General features: G+C 40.7%; 1 protein-coding gene across 1 annotated transcript; it reads left to right on the forward strand.

Moving 5' to 3' along the window:
* The first annotated feature begins 465 nt into the window (after nt 1-465).
* On the forward strand, nt 466-18,154 carry LOC128695880 (uncharacterized transmembrane protein DDB_G0289901-like). Its single transcript, XM_053786809.2, has 6 exons — nt 466-499; nt 2,611-3,113; nt 4,695-5,144; nt 8,836-8,932; nt 15,663-16,147; nt 16,829-18,154. Exons 1-6 carry the CDS (start codon nt 466-468, stop codon nt 18,092-18,094), a joined length of 2,835 nt encoding a protein of 944 aa, XP_053642784.2. The 3' UTR covers nt 18,095-18,154.
* The last annotated feature ends 379 nt before the right edge of the window (nt 18,155-18,533 follow it).

Here is an 18,533-nt window from a genome sequence, read left to right on the forward strand (position 1 = left end):
TATATATATATATATATATATATATATATATATATATATATATATATATATTTATATAAAAAGTACCACCTCTATAGCTGGAATGGGGACCCTCATCCTCAGAGAAGACAATAAACGTACCTCAGGGAAAACTCAAGGTTCTCCCCGGAGCTGTTTGAATATTTATATATATATATATGAACTACCACATGGAGTACACAATGAGCTACAGGTCACAAGATGAGCTCCACAAAATACTATCACTCGTAAGATAAGCATGGAGCACAAAACAAAGTTGCAGCCAAGGCGCAAAAAAAAAAATGAATCGAAAAAATGTCATATCCTGACCTCACCGCCTCGACGTATATATAAGGGGCAAGCAACGTGACAGCCTCACACCTGGCGCCACCTCTACCACAAGCACATCTCCTCGTGTAACTTCTGCGTGTTTAAGGGAAGTTATAAGTGAGCCGAGTGATCTCAGACATGGGAGGTGAAGCTCATAAAGTTGTGATGCTGGGTAAGATCAGAGAACGTGACCCTCTCACATTATGAACAGAACGTCTTGTAGATGTCACCACTCTTGTATGTAGACCGTATCATGTACTTGACACTAGTGTAGTGTCAAAAGGATAATGTTTCAGTTTTCCAGTGTGAAGAGGCAATCTGCTGTCTCTTAAGCACTGTCTATGTAACTCAAGTTGATATAATAGCACATTAGTTGTATCCAGTTAATCTTTAACTGACACCTAGCCGTCATTTCATAGTCATATAACTTACGTAGCACAATTACAGCAAGAACCCCAGTTCACTTTTCAATGGAACTAATCCATCTTCTCACGAAACTATTCCTTACATGTGTCTCAACTAATACCCTAACTACAGTATTCTAATCCACACTTACATTAAAATGTAACTAAGACTGTTTATCTCTTATGAAGCTTGGTGTTTTGCTATTTGGTTTACTAGTGACACTGGTCACTGAGAACTCCTGGATATATTAAGCCTATATTACACAAGAAATCAAATGTAGCGCTCCTATCCACTCATTTCTTGTATTTCTTTCTTTCATTTATGAAACCAGTGTGTCTTGCACACAGCCTTCCTTCATAAAAGTCATAATTAATGGTCGGGTTATGATTAATTATCCAGGAATCATAGTGAACACATGGGAGTTTTGCTTATAATTTTGTTCGTTATTTTATACCCTGAGTGTTTGCTGTCAACTCCGAGTGTTGATTTTCAACCTTAGTGTTTTTCCTTATTCCTGGATGTTTGCTCTTAACTCAAGGTACTTTGTTCTAGGCCCTGGGTGTTTGTTCTAGGCCCTGGGTGTTTGTTCTAGACCCTGGGTGTTTGTTCTAGGCCCTGGGTCTTTGTTCTAGACCCTGGGTCTTTGTTCTAGACCCTGGGTGGGTCTTTGTTCTAGACCCTGGGTCTTTGTTCTAGGCCCTGGGTCTTTGTTCTAGGCCCTGGGTCTTTGTTCTAGGCCCTGGGTCTTTGTTCTTGACCATGGGTCTTTGTTCTAGGTCCTATGTGCTCGCTCTAAGCCCTGGGTGTTTACTCTGTTCCCTGGATTAGTTTAGCTGCCACCAGAAATCAGAATAAAACAAATAAAATCAGCATGTCACCAGTTTGTATTGTCTTGATACAGAATGACAAAGTTGTGGTACTTTGACACTGCCTTGTTTGTTGATTGATCTCATTTGTTGACTGACTTTGTTGACCCATCTTGTTTGTTGACTTTGTTGACTGACCTTGTTTGTTGACTGACTTTGTTGACCCATCTTGTTTGTTGACTGACCTTTGTCTATGCTCTCTGGTGTAAATCTCCCTCTGTTTATAATTCTTACCCATTTACCGCTACTTGTCCCACTCTATGGTATGTATTATTATTATTACTATATTATTATATTTATATATTCTTGAAGAAGTGTTATACTCGAAATGGTCATTCAGCACATGGGGTATAAGAGGAAATCAGATTTGATCAGAGGAAAGAGAGGATAGCTCCAATTCCTTGGATCGAGAGCCCCACCAGCATCATGGCACCTTTTTCCCTCCCGTCACTTCCCACCCCCCATCACTTCCCACCTCCCGCCACTTCCACTTCTAGTAATTTCCCACCTCCCATCTGGTAGTTTCCCTTGGTAATACACAGCTTATCTTGGCCTCCTTGCCACTGTCACAAGGGGCGGCTTTCCGCTAGATTACTCGGTTTGCCTTTCTCATGGATACTTATCGGGTGCAGGAAAACACTTGCCTTCCTGTGTATATACACCAAAAGATGTGTATTTTATTATTTTATTATCACACTGGCCGATTCCCACCAAGGCAGGGTGGCCCGAAAAAGAAAAACTTTCACCATCATTCACTCCATCACTGTCTTGCCAGAAGAGTGCTTTACACTACAGTTTTTAAACTGCAACATTAACACCCCTCCTTCAGAGTGCAGGCACTGTACTTCCCATCTCCAGGACTCAAGTCCGGCCTGCCGGTTTTCATGAACCCCTTCATAAATGTTCAGGTAGCAAAGGTCGAGTTTCAGTTTATGTGTTGCCATTCATTTCAAGAAATCTTTAGCAATTCGTAGTTGTAAAAAGTTTATTTAGTTCATCTTAACTCTTCCAGTAACTAATTTGATCTCATACTCAGTGTTCGTGGGTGTAGTCAGCGCCACCTACTTCGATGGGCCCAAGACTTCGTCTGCTAACCACCTCTCCTCCACTGGTGGTGGCGGTGAAGGATTTGCTGGTGGTAACGCTGGAGGAAACAGAGGATTCGGTGGAGTAGGCAGTCTAGGATACAGCAGAGGAGGGAGCAGAGGTGGAAGTGGAGGGAGCAGTTACAGCGATGTTAATGGAGGATCTGGTAGCATCGGAAGTCAAAGCAGTGGATTTGGTGGCAGCGGAGGCGGAAGCGGAGGATTTAGTGGCAGCGGAGGTGGAAGTGGAGGATACAATGGAGGCTTTGGTGGTGGTGCCACCATTGCTGACTTAGCCACCATCATCCCTGGAGGTGGTGTACCTGGCAAAGACTACCCCATCCTGGCCTACGTCCCAAATACCGGCTTCTCCTGCAACGGTCAGCTTCCCGGTTATTACGCTGACACTGCCCCCGAGGCAGGCTGTCAGGTGAGTCTTCCACTGCCCCAGAGGCCGGATGTAAAGCAAGTCTTCTACTGCCCTCGATGCCGGCTGTCAGGTGAGTCTTCCACTGCCCCAGAGGCCGGATGTAAAGCAAGTCTTGTACTGCACTAGAAGCCGGCTGTCAGAAATATAATATGCTCATCTATTTATGGTTGCTGATATGTCTTGGTAAGTAAAACAGTGATTAATGCCTGATGTAGGGATTAAAGTGAACTCTAAGCGTACTTATACTGAAACATCCTTCAGTGTATATTTACTGCTTCTTTCAATGCATTCGCATCAAGGAAGATATACTTCTTGGCTTATATAAGCAGATCGTTTACCATATAATTTGTGGTTTGACACAAAGACTGGATTAACAAAATTTCCCTAGATTTTTTTCTCCAACTATGAATGACATTCAGTGAATCTATCATTTTGTACTAAAACTTTTCAAGAATTTCATATTTTGAAAAGGCAAAATTTTCTAGATATGCATATTGATGCATTTAGAAATAAATCACTGTAATACATGTAACTACTGATGTGGAAAAAATGTTACAGTGAGGAGGAGAATACAAGAAGACTTCCTCGTCTTTACACACTGGTAGTACGCTGACAGACAGCAACCATCAAGTTGACAGACAGCAACCATCAGGTTGACAGACAGCAACCATCAGGTTGACAGACAGCAACCATCAGGTTGACAGACGGCAACCATCAAGTTGACAACAATCATCAGCAGTCATCATTTTTTGCCTTGATAACTCATGTACAGTTTATATTTTACAAACCTCACAAATTAACTTTTCTCTCCTCCCAATATGTGAAGCAGAAATACGATTTTCAAACTGCACGAGCGCTAGCCATTTGGTTACTGCTTTAAATCCATTGTGTTCCATGCAAGTGTAACTGGTCCTTTTAGTATACTATGATGGCTGCGGGTCGTTAGTGTAGTCAGGGAGAATAGCTGTGCAACGATCACCTCATCAGGTGAAAATATACACCTCTCTCAACCCAAGCCTCACTGGTGTTTCTGACTATTGTCTTTAAAACAGCAGATGGAACACAATCATCAGGTTGACAGCAATCATCAGGTTGACAGCAATCATCAGGTTGGCAGAAATCATCAGGCTGACAGCAATCATCAGGTTGACAGACAGCTACAATTAGGTTGACAGATATCTGTCACCCATGAAAATACATATTACCGTCGAGTCAATGAGTATGAAATGGAAACCGATTTATTTTTTTTTTTAAGTCTGGCAACACTGCTGATTTTTTCTTTCTGTCTCACGGTAAATCTTACGAACTTATATTTACATCTAGGGTAGAAATAACTTTGGTTAACTATGTGTGTGTTTATAAGTAGCTTTTAATCTTCTAATATTTCATTTCCACTCTTAGGAGACCGGACAGTGTGTGAGGATAATCCCCAGGACTGTCAGAGAACGTGTTGCTATAGGTATTATAGTTGCAAGAGAGTGTACTCAGCATCTACTTTTCTCCTCTCTCATATAACATAACTATTTAAGAAATGACGTTATTCTTATGTGAAAAACATTTTATCAAGGTTCACATTCTCAGGTATTTCACATCTGTCAACAAGGTGGAAGAATCGACTCGTTCCTGTGTCCCAACGGTACCATCTTCAGCCAGCAGTACTTCGTGTGTGTCTGGTGGTTCAATTTCGACTGTTCCACTGCTCAACAGTTCTATTTCCTCAACGCTGAAATCGGAAAAATCAGAGGTAGTGGTAGCAGTTATACCGGTGGAAATATTAACGGCAATGGTTTTAGCGGCACTGGAGGAGGATTTGGTGGTCCTTCCGGTCAACAAGGATCGTTCTCAAGCGCTCTAGGTGGAATTGGGAACGTTGGTGCTCCTTCACAGTCTTATGGACCACCCCCAATAGGTGGAAGTGGAAGCGTCACCGGTAGAGGTGGTAACGGAAACGCAGGCTTCAATAACGGTAACGGTGGCAGAGGCAGCGCTGTTGGCAACAGAAACCTTCAACCTCCCTCTGGTCTCTATCAAGTACCAGCAGCTGGAAAATAAGATCTTCCACGTATATTCGACGAGTAAATAAAGTTTTATCTTACAAATAATAAATATCATAAATTAATGTAGGCATTAATAATGCTTCTAATAGCACTAGCTCTTCCCACTTTGGAGACGAAGGAAAACTTACTTCCCACCTGTTGGTGGCAAGGTTGTTATAGTATCTCTGACCTCCCACTCGTCCATTAGGATAGTCCTACTTATTATTGTATGTAAATATTTGCCACTCTTTTCTCAATACCTTACCTAATTGAGAATTATCTGCTTTAATAGAAAGCTTATTACATCAGAGTGCGGTCTTACTCAGGTGCCATACAACACAAATGAAAAACTTATATATTTTATATATGCATTTCGAATAAAAGTCATAAATATCACTAAATATTTTAGTTATATATTATACCTCTATAACAGGTACATCATGTACTTGTGTCTATATCCACAAAAGAAGACTTGTCTCCACATCTTGGAACTCAGCATGAGTACTCTGAACTGGAGATCGGGGTGACCAGTAGATCGAGAACCATTCCTGGAGGGTGTTCCGGGGGTCAAAGCTCCCGCTGCCCGGTCCATAACCAGGCCTGGCAGTGGATCGGGATCTGATCAACCAAGCTGTTACTGCAGGCTGCACACAATCCAACCTACAGACCACAGTCTGACTGGTCAGGTACTTTATGTGTCTGTCCAGCTCCTACTTGAAGACAGGTAGGGGTCTATTGATATTTCCCTTTATGTATGCTGGGATGCGGTTGAATAGTCTTGGGCCCCCTGACACTTATTGTGTTATCTTATTGGAGTTACCAAAGGTATAATTTAGAGAGCTGAGGAGGTGTTATTGAAATGGGTTGTGCATTTAGAGGGCATAGAGCAGCAAAAGGATGAGCAGTAGTGTATATATATCTAGGGTGAAAAGAAGAAGTTTAGGAGTCGTCCCAGGAAAGGTTGGAGGGAAAAGAGTAAAGGAAATTTCTAGTGGTAAGGGATTGAGCATCCAGCAGGCTTATGTGAGCGTGTTAGATTGGAGTGAGTGGAGACAAAGAGATTTTATGGCTTCGTGTGCTGTTGGAGTATAAGCTAGTTAATATTTATGAAGAGATCCAGAGGAACCGGTTAGCCAAACTGTACTTCTTAAGGTGGGAATTACAGTGCCTAGATGATTAATTGAATTTTGATGTCTACGCATTTCTGTCAAGACAGCTGTTGCATGAATAATGCTGAAAGTTTTCTTTTCGGGGGTCGCACTACCTTGGTAGGAAACAACAGGTGTTAAATTATTATTATTATTATTATTATTAGTATTATTATTATTATTATTATTGTTGTTGTTGTTGTTGTTGTTGTTGTTGTTGTTGTTGTTGTCGTTGTTGCTGCTGCTGTTATTGAAAAGCACTTAACCTGCAGGAGTTACAAAGCACCTGAGTAATGGTAGGTAATCATATTTGATCCAAAGAAGCGGATGGGAACCCCCATTCCTCAGATCAAAAGTCCTTGACCAGCATCAAGGCACTCATCAGATGGGACCACACTGGAACACTGGCCACGACCAGCTGCAAAAACCAGAAATGCTCAAGAGTGGTAGGTAATGAAACAACTAAAACCTATGCCAATAAAATTGCTAATTTACTATTTCCAGATTCCCTGCCTTCCAATTTTCAAAGTGTTTGCACTCATAATCGATGCTGTACCAGAGAAAGGCAACAATCTTGCAGTGTTTTTCTATACATAATTAACTCATTACGACTGTAACCAGACATAAACATGTAAACAGTTTATTACCACTGTAACTTGTTGCAAAGCTATCGAGACTTTGCTTCCCAGTCTCTGGACCCATTATGTGCCTCTGCAATCTCTTGACTGATGCCCACACCATGGGTATGAGATGCATATTAAAGATATTAAATTAAACCGGCCTTGTATACCACTAGCCTAGCGTCGTCAGACATCAAATACGTTCATTGTTACACATGTAAAAGACTGAAATGAGTTACTTAGATTAGGTTAGGTAAGGTTTGTAAGGAAACAGGACAAGTGTTTGTTGAACCGGGCCTTAGTCATATAATGACTCACAGCTGGCACTCTTGGTCATCTGACGGAGGCCTTCCAATGGCTTACCGGTCCACCCCTCCCTTTAAAAATTATGTTACTTAGTCATGTCAAGGAAAGCGAGATCATGAATCAAAACAAAATAAGCAGATCTAAGTGTTGAAGCGGCAGAAAGCTGGAGTGAGGTTTGTTTATAATTTTAACTTAATGTTGTACTAGTAATTATTATATTTCTAACATAAGACAGTACTAAAAGTCAACATAAGAAAAAACTATCTTAGGTACTGAATTATTTAACACTGCTAAAAATAATTCCTATAGGTTTCCAGAATATGTAATAGCTAGTTATAATAATATAAAGCAGTGTATAACACCCAGATGTGTATCTCTCAGTACATGTACAAGGAATTTACCTTAACGCCCAGTTTTATTAGGTTTTAAAGTATTATTTTATTATCAGCATTGCTGAGTGACCCATACTGCTTTTACAGTACTACCTTTGTATAATAATAATAATAATAATAATAATAATAATAATAATAATAATAATAATAATAATAATAATAATAATAATAATAATAATAATAATAATAATAATAATAATAATAATAATAATAATAATAATAATAATAATAATAATAATAATAATAATAATAATAATAATAATAATAATAGAAGAAGAAAAAGAAGAAAAAGAATTGATAGAAAGTGAATTACAGCATTAATGATCCATTAGCAGTCCATAGGCTTTCTCTCCACCACACTAATTAATGATATCCGTCGATTATATTTAATGGTCTTCTTACCAAAGTATGTGAGAGCCATCAGTTTTAACATAATATCTGTTACTGACCCATATTTGTTTTCAGTAAAATGCATCCAAAACCTAAATTAATAGAACTAATCAACACGAAAATAATATACTTAAGGAACCAAATTATCAATAAAACCATTATATATATATATATACATATATATATATATACATATATATATATATATATACATATATATATATACATATATATATATGCAAAACAACCACTCTGAAAGAATAGAGAAATTCCAAGCGCTTTCGTGACTACTCACATTATCATAGTTCCTTGATAATGTGAGTAGTCACGAAAGCGCTTGGAATTTCTCTATTCTTTCAGAGTGGTTGTTTTGCATATTCTGAAATCACCTGTTTACTGTGATCTTATTGCATATATATATATATATATATATATATATATATATATATATATATATATATATATATATATATATATATATATATGTAATGTATATATATATATATATATATATATATATATATATATATATATATATATACATATATATATATATATATATATATATATATATATATATATAAATTATGTAATGATAATAATAATAATAATAATTTACTCATTTTCTGACGCGAAAGTCACAATCATAATTTCCTAAACTAAAGTATTACCTTTCAATTCACGACTTGACTGGTGAGTGAGGTCAGCCACGAATACTGCGAGTAGCCACCTTGTTATAGGCAAGGTTTAATCTCATCTGGAGGCCGTATTCACGACCTGCCTCTGACCTTCACAATCTATCTCTGTATAAAAGACTAGACTCCATCTAGGCATCATCACATCCCCTCTCTACTGGAACGGTGAAAAGCAGCAACGTAGGCAACCTCGCAGATATGGACAAGAGAGCTTATAACTTCCTGGCACTTGGTAAGAACTTATATCAACGTCACAGAAAGGTTCAGAAGTAGTCATGACATATGTACTTCTGGATGAATAGACATAAAAGTGTGGTAGTTTTATCATGAAGTTTTGACTAGATAAAAATCCTCTTTAGTGAAGCGTTGTTATCATATAGGCTTAGGCTGTTTTCATTATGATTGATATAGTGATATAAGAAATCTGTGGATAAGAACACTTATCCACAGTTCGGGACATTTATTAAAGGAAATGTTTCGCCATGTGTGGCTTCAGCAGTTTTAATGACTAAGATTGAAGAAGCTACTCGTATTGAAGCGTTTCTTATACAGCTGCAACTGTACATAACTGTCTTTATCCTTAAGCTGCTATGTGTCTCTCTTTCATCCTCTCTTGGGCTCACTCACTATTCCACTCGGATACATTTCTCTTCAATCCTTCGAAAGTTAAGAGGCGGGACCACAAGCTAGTGATCAACCCACTAACTTATTTAGATAATTATAAACAGGTAATCACAGCACGACGATAACTTGATTCAGAGTCAGTGTTGATGGTGTTGTTATTATTTATTTATTTATTTATTTATTTATTTATTTATTTATTTATTTATTTACGTCTTTGCAAATAGTACATTGAGACTATGTATTTACAATAATGGGTTGAAATGCAAAGAGAGCCTCTATTATGCCTAGGCATTATGGGCCAACTTAACATTATTGGCTTACTGACTACTTAACACTAAGGAATTATGTCATAGTTGTACAGTAGATCTGTCAATTATAAGTGAATCTAGTTTATATAAAACAAATGATATACGTATTCATATATTCAAAAATGCTTTTTGTGAAACAATGATTCAATTATATTCCTGTCGACAATGGATAGTAGGTTCAAAAGTAATTATTGAAATTATGATATGGGAATATGTATTGAGTATGGGAATACTGAGTATTGAGCATTTAGTCGAGGGTGATTAAGTGGCTTTTGAGAAGAGTCCTAAATTGATTTTCAGACCGGATTACTTTAGTATCTTCTGGTAATGAATTCCATATTTTGGGGCCCTTTAGGTGCATAGAGTTTTTACACAGTGTGATATGGACACGAGGTATGTCAAACAGAGATCTGTGCCTTGTGTTATGGTAATGTGTCCTGCTAAGGTTGGTGAGGAGAAGTTTGAGTGGAGGGTTTATATTTGCGTGTAATGTTCTATGTATGTAGTAGGTACATGAATAAGTGTATGTTTGAGTGGAGGGTTTATATTTACGTGTAATGTTCTGTGTATATAGTAGGTACATGAATAAGTGTGGATGTTCTTAATAGTGAGCAGATTTAGACTTTTGAAAATTGGTGGAATATGCTGTCGGGAGTGGGAATTTGTTATCATTCTGACTGCTGCCTTTTGCTGGGTTATTAGAGGTCTTAGGTGAGTTAATGTTGTTGATCCCCATGCACAAATTCCATATGTGAGGTAAAGGTATACGAGTGAATGGTACAGTGCCAGGAGAGCTGATTGTGGAACGTAGTACCGTATCTTTGATAGTATGCCTACAGTCTCAGAGATTTTCTTGGTGATTTGTTGTATGTGTGTCTGGAACTTTAGGCTAATGTCAAGGTGGATACCTAGGAATTTTCCCTCTGTAAGTCTTGTGACTAGTGATCCGTTTAGCGTTATGTTAAGTGGAACATTTACAGCTTTGATTCCAAACTGAATGAAATAGGTTTTATCAGTATTCAGGGTAAGTTTATTAGTCATCATCCAGACAGATAGTTTCTGCAATTCAGCATTGACAGTGTTGGCGAGTATGACTGTTTGGGCGGGAGAAGACGTATGTGGTGTTGTCAAAGCTTTTCTGAGTGAACTAGAAATATGAAAACCAACTTATTGTTAATTATAATTATAATGTTCTACCAAACCTTACATGAACTTTGCTCTTTGTTATTGGAGAGACACCAACTAGGTATATTTCTTATTGTGGCTAGCTAGTCTAGTGGCTAACGCGACGGGCTGGATTTCTTGAGCCATGAACTTTGCTCTTTGTTATTGGAGAGACACCAACACTAACTACAATATTTAAAAAAAATATATTTAGTATGTCATTACATAATTATACTACTTAATTACTACTGGAATCTGGAATCTGGATAGAATAACATAGAAGTTTCAAACCGGCAAATTTTCCACAATGAAGTAAGATTATCAGAAACATTTTGGAAGCTCCATTTACTTTGTATGCATGTGAACTGTTCTTGAGAACACTTTTTATAATGATATAGGCTCTCGGAATTCAGAGACAACTCACACAGAAACGTTCAACATACGTCAAAGTATTTTATCCACAGTGGTATATTACAGACAATTCTGGAAAAATTCCCTGACATTGCTCCCTGTAAATAAAGGATTACCACGTGTGTATGTGTGTGTGTGTGTGTGTGTGTGTGTGTGTGTGTGTGCGCGCGTGTGTGTATGTGTGTGTGTGTGTATGTGCACTCACCTATTTGTGGTTGCAGGGGTCGAGTCTTAGCTCCTGGCCCCGCCTCTTCACCGGTTGCTACTGGGCCCTCTCTCTCTGTGTGTGTGTGTGTGTGTGTGTGTGTGTGTGTGTGTGTGTGTGTGTGTGTGTGTGTGTGTGTGTGTGTGTGTGTGTGTGTGAGTGTGTGTGTGTGTGTGTGTGTGCGTGTACTCATCTAATTGTACTCACCTAATTGTGGTTGCAGGGGTCGAGACTCAGCTCCTGGCCCCGCCTCTTCACTGATCGCTACTGGGTCCTCTCTCTCTCTGCTTCCTGAGCTTTGTCATACCTCTTCTTAAAACTATGTATGGTTCCTGCCTCCACTACTTCACTTGCTAGGCTATTCCACTTGCTGACAACTCTATGACTGAAGAAATACTTCCTAACGTCCCTGTGACTCGTCTGAGTCTTCAGCTTCTAATTGTGACCCCTTGTTTCTGTGTCCCCTCCCTGGAACATCCTGTCTTTGTCCATCTTGTGTGTGTGTGTGTGTGTGTGTGTGTGTGTGTGTGGGTGTGTGTGTGTGTGTGTGTGTGTGTGTGTTGGTGTGTGTTGTGTGTGTGTTTTGTGTGTGTGTGTGTGTGTGTTGTGTGTGTGTTGTGTGTGTACGTATGTACTCACCTAATTGTACTCAATTGTGGTTGCAAGGGTCGAGACTCAGTTCCTGGCCCCGCCTCTCCACTGAACGCTTCTAGGTCCTCTCTCTCTCTGCTTCCTGAACTTTGTCATACCTCGTCTTAAAGCTATGTATGGTTCCTGCCTCCACTACATCACTTGCTAGGCTATTCCACTTCCTGACGACTCTGTGGCTGAAGAAGTACTTCCTAACATCCCTGTGACTCGTCTGAGTCTTCAGCTTCTAATTGTGACCCCTTGTTTCTGTGTCCCCTCCCTGGAACATCCATACTCTGTCCACCTTGTCTATTCCACGCAGTATTTTGTATGTTGTTATCATGTCTTCCCTGACCCTCCTGTCCTCCAGTGTCGTCAGTCCGATTTCCCCTCAACCTTTCTTAGTAGGACATTACCCTGAGCTCCGGAACTAAACTTGTTGCAAACCTTTGCACTTTCTCAAATTTCTTGATGTGTTTGTCCAGGTGTGTGTTCCAAACAGGTGCTGCATACTCCAGTATGGGCCTGACGTACACAGTGTACAGAGTCTTGAACGATTATTTACTAAGGTAACGGAACACTATTCTCAAGTTTGCCAGGCGCCCATATGCTGCAGCAGTTATCTGGTTGATGTGTGCTTCCGGAGACGTGCTTGGTGTTATGCTCACCCCATGATCTTTCTCCTTGAGTGAGGTTTGCAGTCTTTGGCCACCTAGCCTATACTCTGTCTGCGGTTTTCTGTATAATTCTCCAATCTTCATGACTTTGCATTTGGCGGGGTTGAATTCGAGAAGCCAGTTGCTGGGTAACGTGTTCAGCCTGTCCAAGTCTCTTTGTAGTCCTGCCCGATCCTCATCTGATTTAATTCTCCTCATTAACTTCACATCATCTACGAACAGGGACACTTCTGAGTCTAACCCTTCCATTATGTCATTCACATATACCAAAAATAGCATTGGTCCTAGGACCGGCCCCTGTGGGACCCTGCTCGTCTTAGGCGCCCACTGTGATATCTCATCTCGTACCATGACTCGTTGTTGTCTCCCTGTCAGGTATTCTCTGATCCACTGCAGTGCCCTTCTTGTTATATGTGCCTGATCCTCCAGCTTCTGCACTAATGTCATGTGAGGAACTGTGCCAAAGGCCTTCCTGCAGTCCAGGAAAATGCAATCAACCCACCCCTCTCTCTCGTGTCTTACTTCTGTTACCTTGTCAAAAAACTCCAGGTTTGTGGCACAGGATTTGCCTAAAAATGAATCAATGCTGGTTGTCGTTTATAATCTCGTTCCGTTCCAGGTGCTCCACCACTCCTGATAATCTTCTCCATGACGTAGCATACTATACATGTCAGTGACACTGGTCTGTAGTTTAGTGCCTTGTTTCTGTCTCCTTTCTTAAAAATGGGGACTACATTTGTCGTCTTACATACCTCAGGTAGTTTCCCAGTTTCAAGGGATGTGTTGATGATTGTGGTTAGTGGCACACACAGCATCTCTGCTCCTTCTCTAAGGGCCCACGGGGAGATGTTGCCCGGTCCCATTGCCTTTGAGGTATCAAGGTCACTTAGCAGCTTCTGCACCTCCTCCTCCTCCGTTGTGTGTATGTCATCCAACACTTGTTAGTATATTCCCTGACAGTGTTCCCCTCTGCGCTGTCTTCCCAGAACCCTTCCTGTCTCTACTGTAAATACTTCCTTAAATTTCGTGTTGAGCTCCTCGCATACCTCATGATCGTTTCTTGTGAGTTCCCCACCTACTTTCCTCAGCCTGATCACCTGGTCTTTGACTGTTGTCTTCCTCCTGATGTGGCTATACAGCAGTTTTGGGTCAGACTTGACTTTCGATGCTATGTTGTTTTCATACTGTCGCTGGACCTCCCTCCTTACCTGTGCATACTCGTTTCTGGCTTTTCGACTAATCTCCTTATTTTCCTGTGTTCTTTGTCTTCTGTACTTTTTCCATTCTCTAGTGCACTTAGTTTTTGCCTCATTACACCGTCGGGTAAACCAGGGGCTCGTTCTGGTTTTCCCATTGTTTCTGTTGCCCTTGGGAACAAACCTTTCCTCTGTCTCCTTGCATTTTCTTGTTACGTATTCCATCATTTCATTTACTGACTTTCCTACCAGTTCTCTGTCCCACTGAACCTCCTGCAGGAAGTTCCTCAAACCTGTGTAGTCCCCCCTTTTATAGTCTGGCTTTTCCCATTCAACTCCTGTTACCCTCTCCACTTGTAACTCTACTATGTATTCAAAGCACAGAACCACGTGATCACTAGCTCCTATGGGCCTCTCATATGTGATGTCCTCAATGTCTGAACTGTTCAGAGTGAACACAAGGTCCAGTCTTGCTGGTTCATCCTCCGCTCTCTCTCTCTGGCAGTGTCCTTAACATGGTGAGGCATGAGGTTTTCCAGTACTACATCCAACATCTTGGCTCTCCATGTTTCGGGACCCCCGTGTGGCTCCAGGTTTTCCCAATCGATCTCCGTGTGATTGAAATCGCCCATAACCATTAACTTTGCTCTGCTCGAGTGAGTTCTTCTTGCCACCTCAGCCAGTGCGTCCACCATTGCTTTGTTGCTCTCTTCATATTCCTCTCTTAGCCTCCTACAGTTCAGTGGTGGATTATACATCACTGCAATGACTACCTTATGTTCCCCAGACTGAAGTGTACCTACTATGTAGTTCCTTTCTTCAATCTCGACCATGCCTCCCATTTCCTCAAATTTTCATTGGTTTTTAACGAGCAGTGCAACCCCTCCTCTCCCTCTGCTCCTTTTATCTTTCCTCGGGATCTGATATCTGGGTGGGAAGATTGCATCTGTTATTGTCTCAGTGAGTCTCGTTTCTGGGGACTTCTCATTGATTCTTCCATGCCACTCCTCATATTTATTCGTTATTCCATCCGCATTCAACTTCTTTTCTATACTCGTGTATATGTGTGTGTGTGTGTACTCACCTAGTTGTACTCACCTAGTTGTGGGGGGTCGATTCACAGCGCCTAGCCCCGTGCGCGCGCGCGCGTGTGTGTGTGTGTGTGTGTCTGTGTGTGTGAGACCCAACAATTAACATTTGCACCAATAACTTATAGTTGTGACCGGGTGTGGACGTGTGAATTGCTCATTACTCTATAATTTGTTCATGATTGTAGCCATGTATAAACGTAAGTAAATTTACTTACTTACATGATTCATTACCTTTGTAACTTGTGAGTTCATTACCTTTGTACCTTGTTCAGCTATCAAAGCTTTGGGGCCTCGTCCCTGGACCCATTATGTAATCTTTTGACTACCGCCCACAGGATGATTATGGGGTGCATAATAAACATATTAAACTAAACTAACTCGGAATACGCATCTTTGTTCAGATGGATTTTTTTTTTTTTTTTTGAGGACTTGCAACATGGAATATTAGATTATATATGATAATTTGTTACAGTCTTCTCTGATTAGTTTCAAATCTTCATTTCTACTATTAGCTGCATTAGAAACTTATGCCTCACTATGCATTTTTCCCTTTGCATGCACTAAAGTGGAGGGGGCTGGGCTTATGAGATACTGATATAACTTACAAGGATCAAGCAGCTACCGAAAAGCATCAAGTTACCTTTTCTTTCTCACAGCGCTCATAGGAGTAGCCAACGCCGCCTACCTTGACGGCGTCCAGGCCCCAGCCGGCACCCAGCTGTCCTTCGACACCAGTTTCAGCAGGGAAACTCATAGTACTTCTCCTGCAAGAAGTGGCTACTACGACAACCGTGGTAACAGCGGGGGATTTCCGACCAGTGGAGCTACAAGAGGTACTCTTGGAGGTATTTCCAGTGGAGCCAGTAGCAGTATCGTTAGTGGAGGAGGATTGACAGCCAGTGGTAGTGCCACTGGGGAGGCCGTTTTACCAGGACGGATTGGTTCTGGATTTGGAGTAGGCTTACAACTCTTGGAGTCTGGTGGTAGTGAAACCATCAATGACCTGGGGAATGCTATCGGTGGAGGAGGTGTCCCCGGTGAGAACTACCCCATCCTCGACTCTGTCCCCAGTACCAAGTTCTCCTGCGATGGTCTACTCCCAGGATACTATGCTGACACTGACAAAGAGGCCCGATGCCAGGTAAGGCTTGAAGAGACACCTAAACAAATTATGTATTTTTAAATACTTTCTTTACTTAAGGCCTATGTAAAAGGAGATTATTAATAGTGCATCGAATACTCTGTTTAGGTTTTGTACTTCCTCCAAAAAAAAAATAAATAAATAAAAAACAGCTTCAGCATGAGTTACTGAGACACATCACTTCATGAACTGCTACAAGATTCTGTCTTTGTGCTGATTTTATGCTGGAAAAATACATACATGAATTCGTTATTATTATTATTACATTCATGGAGGGAGCGTTAAGCCCATAGGGGTCATACAGTCATCTGGAGGAAATGGGAGTCAATCAGGTTCGATCCATGGAAAAAAACAGGTCCAATTCCTTAGATCAAGAGTCCTCACAGACATCAAGGAATTAGTCTATTGGAAAACTCAGAGCCTTAGTAAATCTAGTGAAATTTAAATTTTTTTTCGTTACGGAAGCCATGTCTGTGTCCGAGGCAGGTGACCCAGACATTTGCAGCAACAATGTAAGCAAATAGGTTGTTTTCTTCTAATTGGCAAGATTTTTTTTACTGTAAATTACATTATTTCCATTATAATTTAATTATACCCTCTGGAATTAAAACTGGTACTCAAAGATGAAATAAACTTACGTAAATCAATAATATTTTTTCGTTAACATTTTTTGTTTTATAGGTGTTTCACGTCTGTCAAAGCCGTGGACGGATTAACTCATTCCTCTGTCCCAACGGTACCATCTTCAACCAGCAGTACTTTGTGTGTGACTGGTGGTACAACGTCGACTGTTCCACTGCTCAACAGTTCTACTCACTCAATGCCCAAATTGGTCAAGTTGCAATCGGCGGCGATAGGTTCGGCACCGCCTCGTCTCTCCAAGAATCAGTATCTTCCTTCGGTAACGGTGGACCTCCGACAAGTTATCAAGCTCAAGAAGGAAGCAACATTAACATTGTGGATTCTAGAATTAATCAAAATAATGCCTTAATCAATGATGGAGGAAACGCATTCAATGGAGACAGGCGTGGCTCGGCATCAAACCAACAGGATTCTTTCTCTGCCCTCACTGTGGGCAAAATTAATGGAAGTGCCTCTTCCTCGCATCATGAAACCACAAATGTCGCTAGAAGTAACTTTGGAGCCAGCACTAACCCAGAAGTCCTGAGAAGAGGCAACACAGGAACTACAAGTGAGAGCAGAAAGGAAGGTTTAACAGGATCTAATACCGAAGCCGTATCAGACAGGTTTGACTCGGCATCAGCTCAACTGGGTTCTGTCTCTCCCTCCACTATCACTGCCTTTAACGGAGGTGCTCCTTCTGCTTATTACGAAACTCCAAACAACTTCAATGGTAACTTTGGAGCCAGCTCTAAGCAGGAAGTTGTATTAACAGAAAAGGATACCACGGGAACTGCAAATGAAGACAGAAGTGTTGGGTTTACCGGGTCTTATACCAACACTCCGTCACAGAGGTCTGGCTCGGCATCCGTTCAGCAGAGTTCTTTCTCTCCCGTCACTGGTTATTCTATCAACGGAGGTGCTCCTCCCAGTTCTTATGAAAACCCAAGCAGCGTCAATGGTAACTTTGGAGCCAGTTCTAAGCAAGAAGCTGTAGTAAGAGGCGCCACGGGAACTACAAATGTGGACAGGAAACATGGTTTTACTGGGTCTAATACCCAGGCTTCATCAGACAGGTCTAGGTCTGGCTTGCCTTCAGTTCAACAGGGCTCTCTCTCTGCCTCCAATGTTAATGCTATAGATGGAGATGTTCCTTCCACCTATTATGAAAGCCAAAGCAACGCCAGTGGCGTCTTTGGAGCCAGCGCTAACCAAGAAGCTGTACTGAGAAGCAACATACGAACTGCAAATGGAAGCAGGCAGGGTGGTTCTACTGTGCTTTCTATACGAGCCCCATCAGGTCTTTACGAAACTCCCGAAAATTAAGCAATGTGTACTATAATTTATAAAAGCTAATTTCGGTTTAAAAATATTGTAAAGCATTGATAAAACCAAATAAAAAATAACAATCAACATTTTTTAACTCTACATAATAAAATAAATATGCATTTAGAATACATGTTGAAGAATGAGACACGTAACATATGGGAGTCTTTATTAAGGAAGGCGAGTCGAAGTAGGACAAGGCGGAGTCACAGTGGTACCATCCACTAATGTAAGTAAGTCTTCGTCCAAAGGTTGAACAAGTGTTGAAGAATTCCTTGTATCAAGATCCCATGACGTTGCAGTGTCTAACAAATGTGATAAATGGGCTTTTGACTGGGTTTCCTCTGTGGTTATCCTGTATATGAATGTATGTCTGGTATGTACTCACTAATATGTGGTTGCAGGTCGATTCACAGCTGGCTCCGTCTCTTCGCTGGTC

Source organism: Cherax quadricarinatus, chromosome 14 (assembly GCF_038502225.1).
Source record: "Cherax quadricarinatus isolate ZL_2023a chromosome 14, ASM3850222v1, whole genome shotgun sequence".
Lineage (NCBI taxonomy): Eukaryota > Metazoa > Arthropoda > Malacostraca > Decapoda > Parastacidae > Cherax > Cherax quadricarinatus.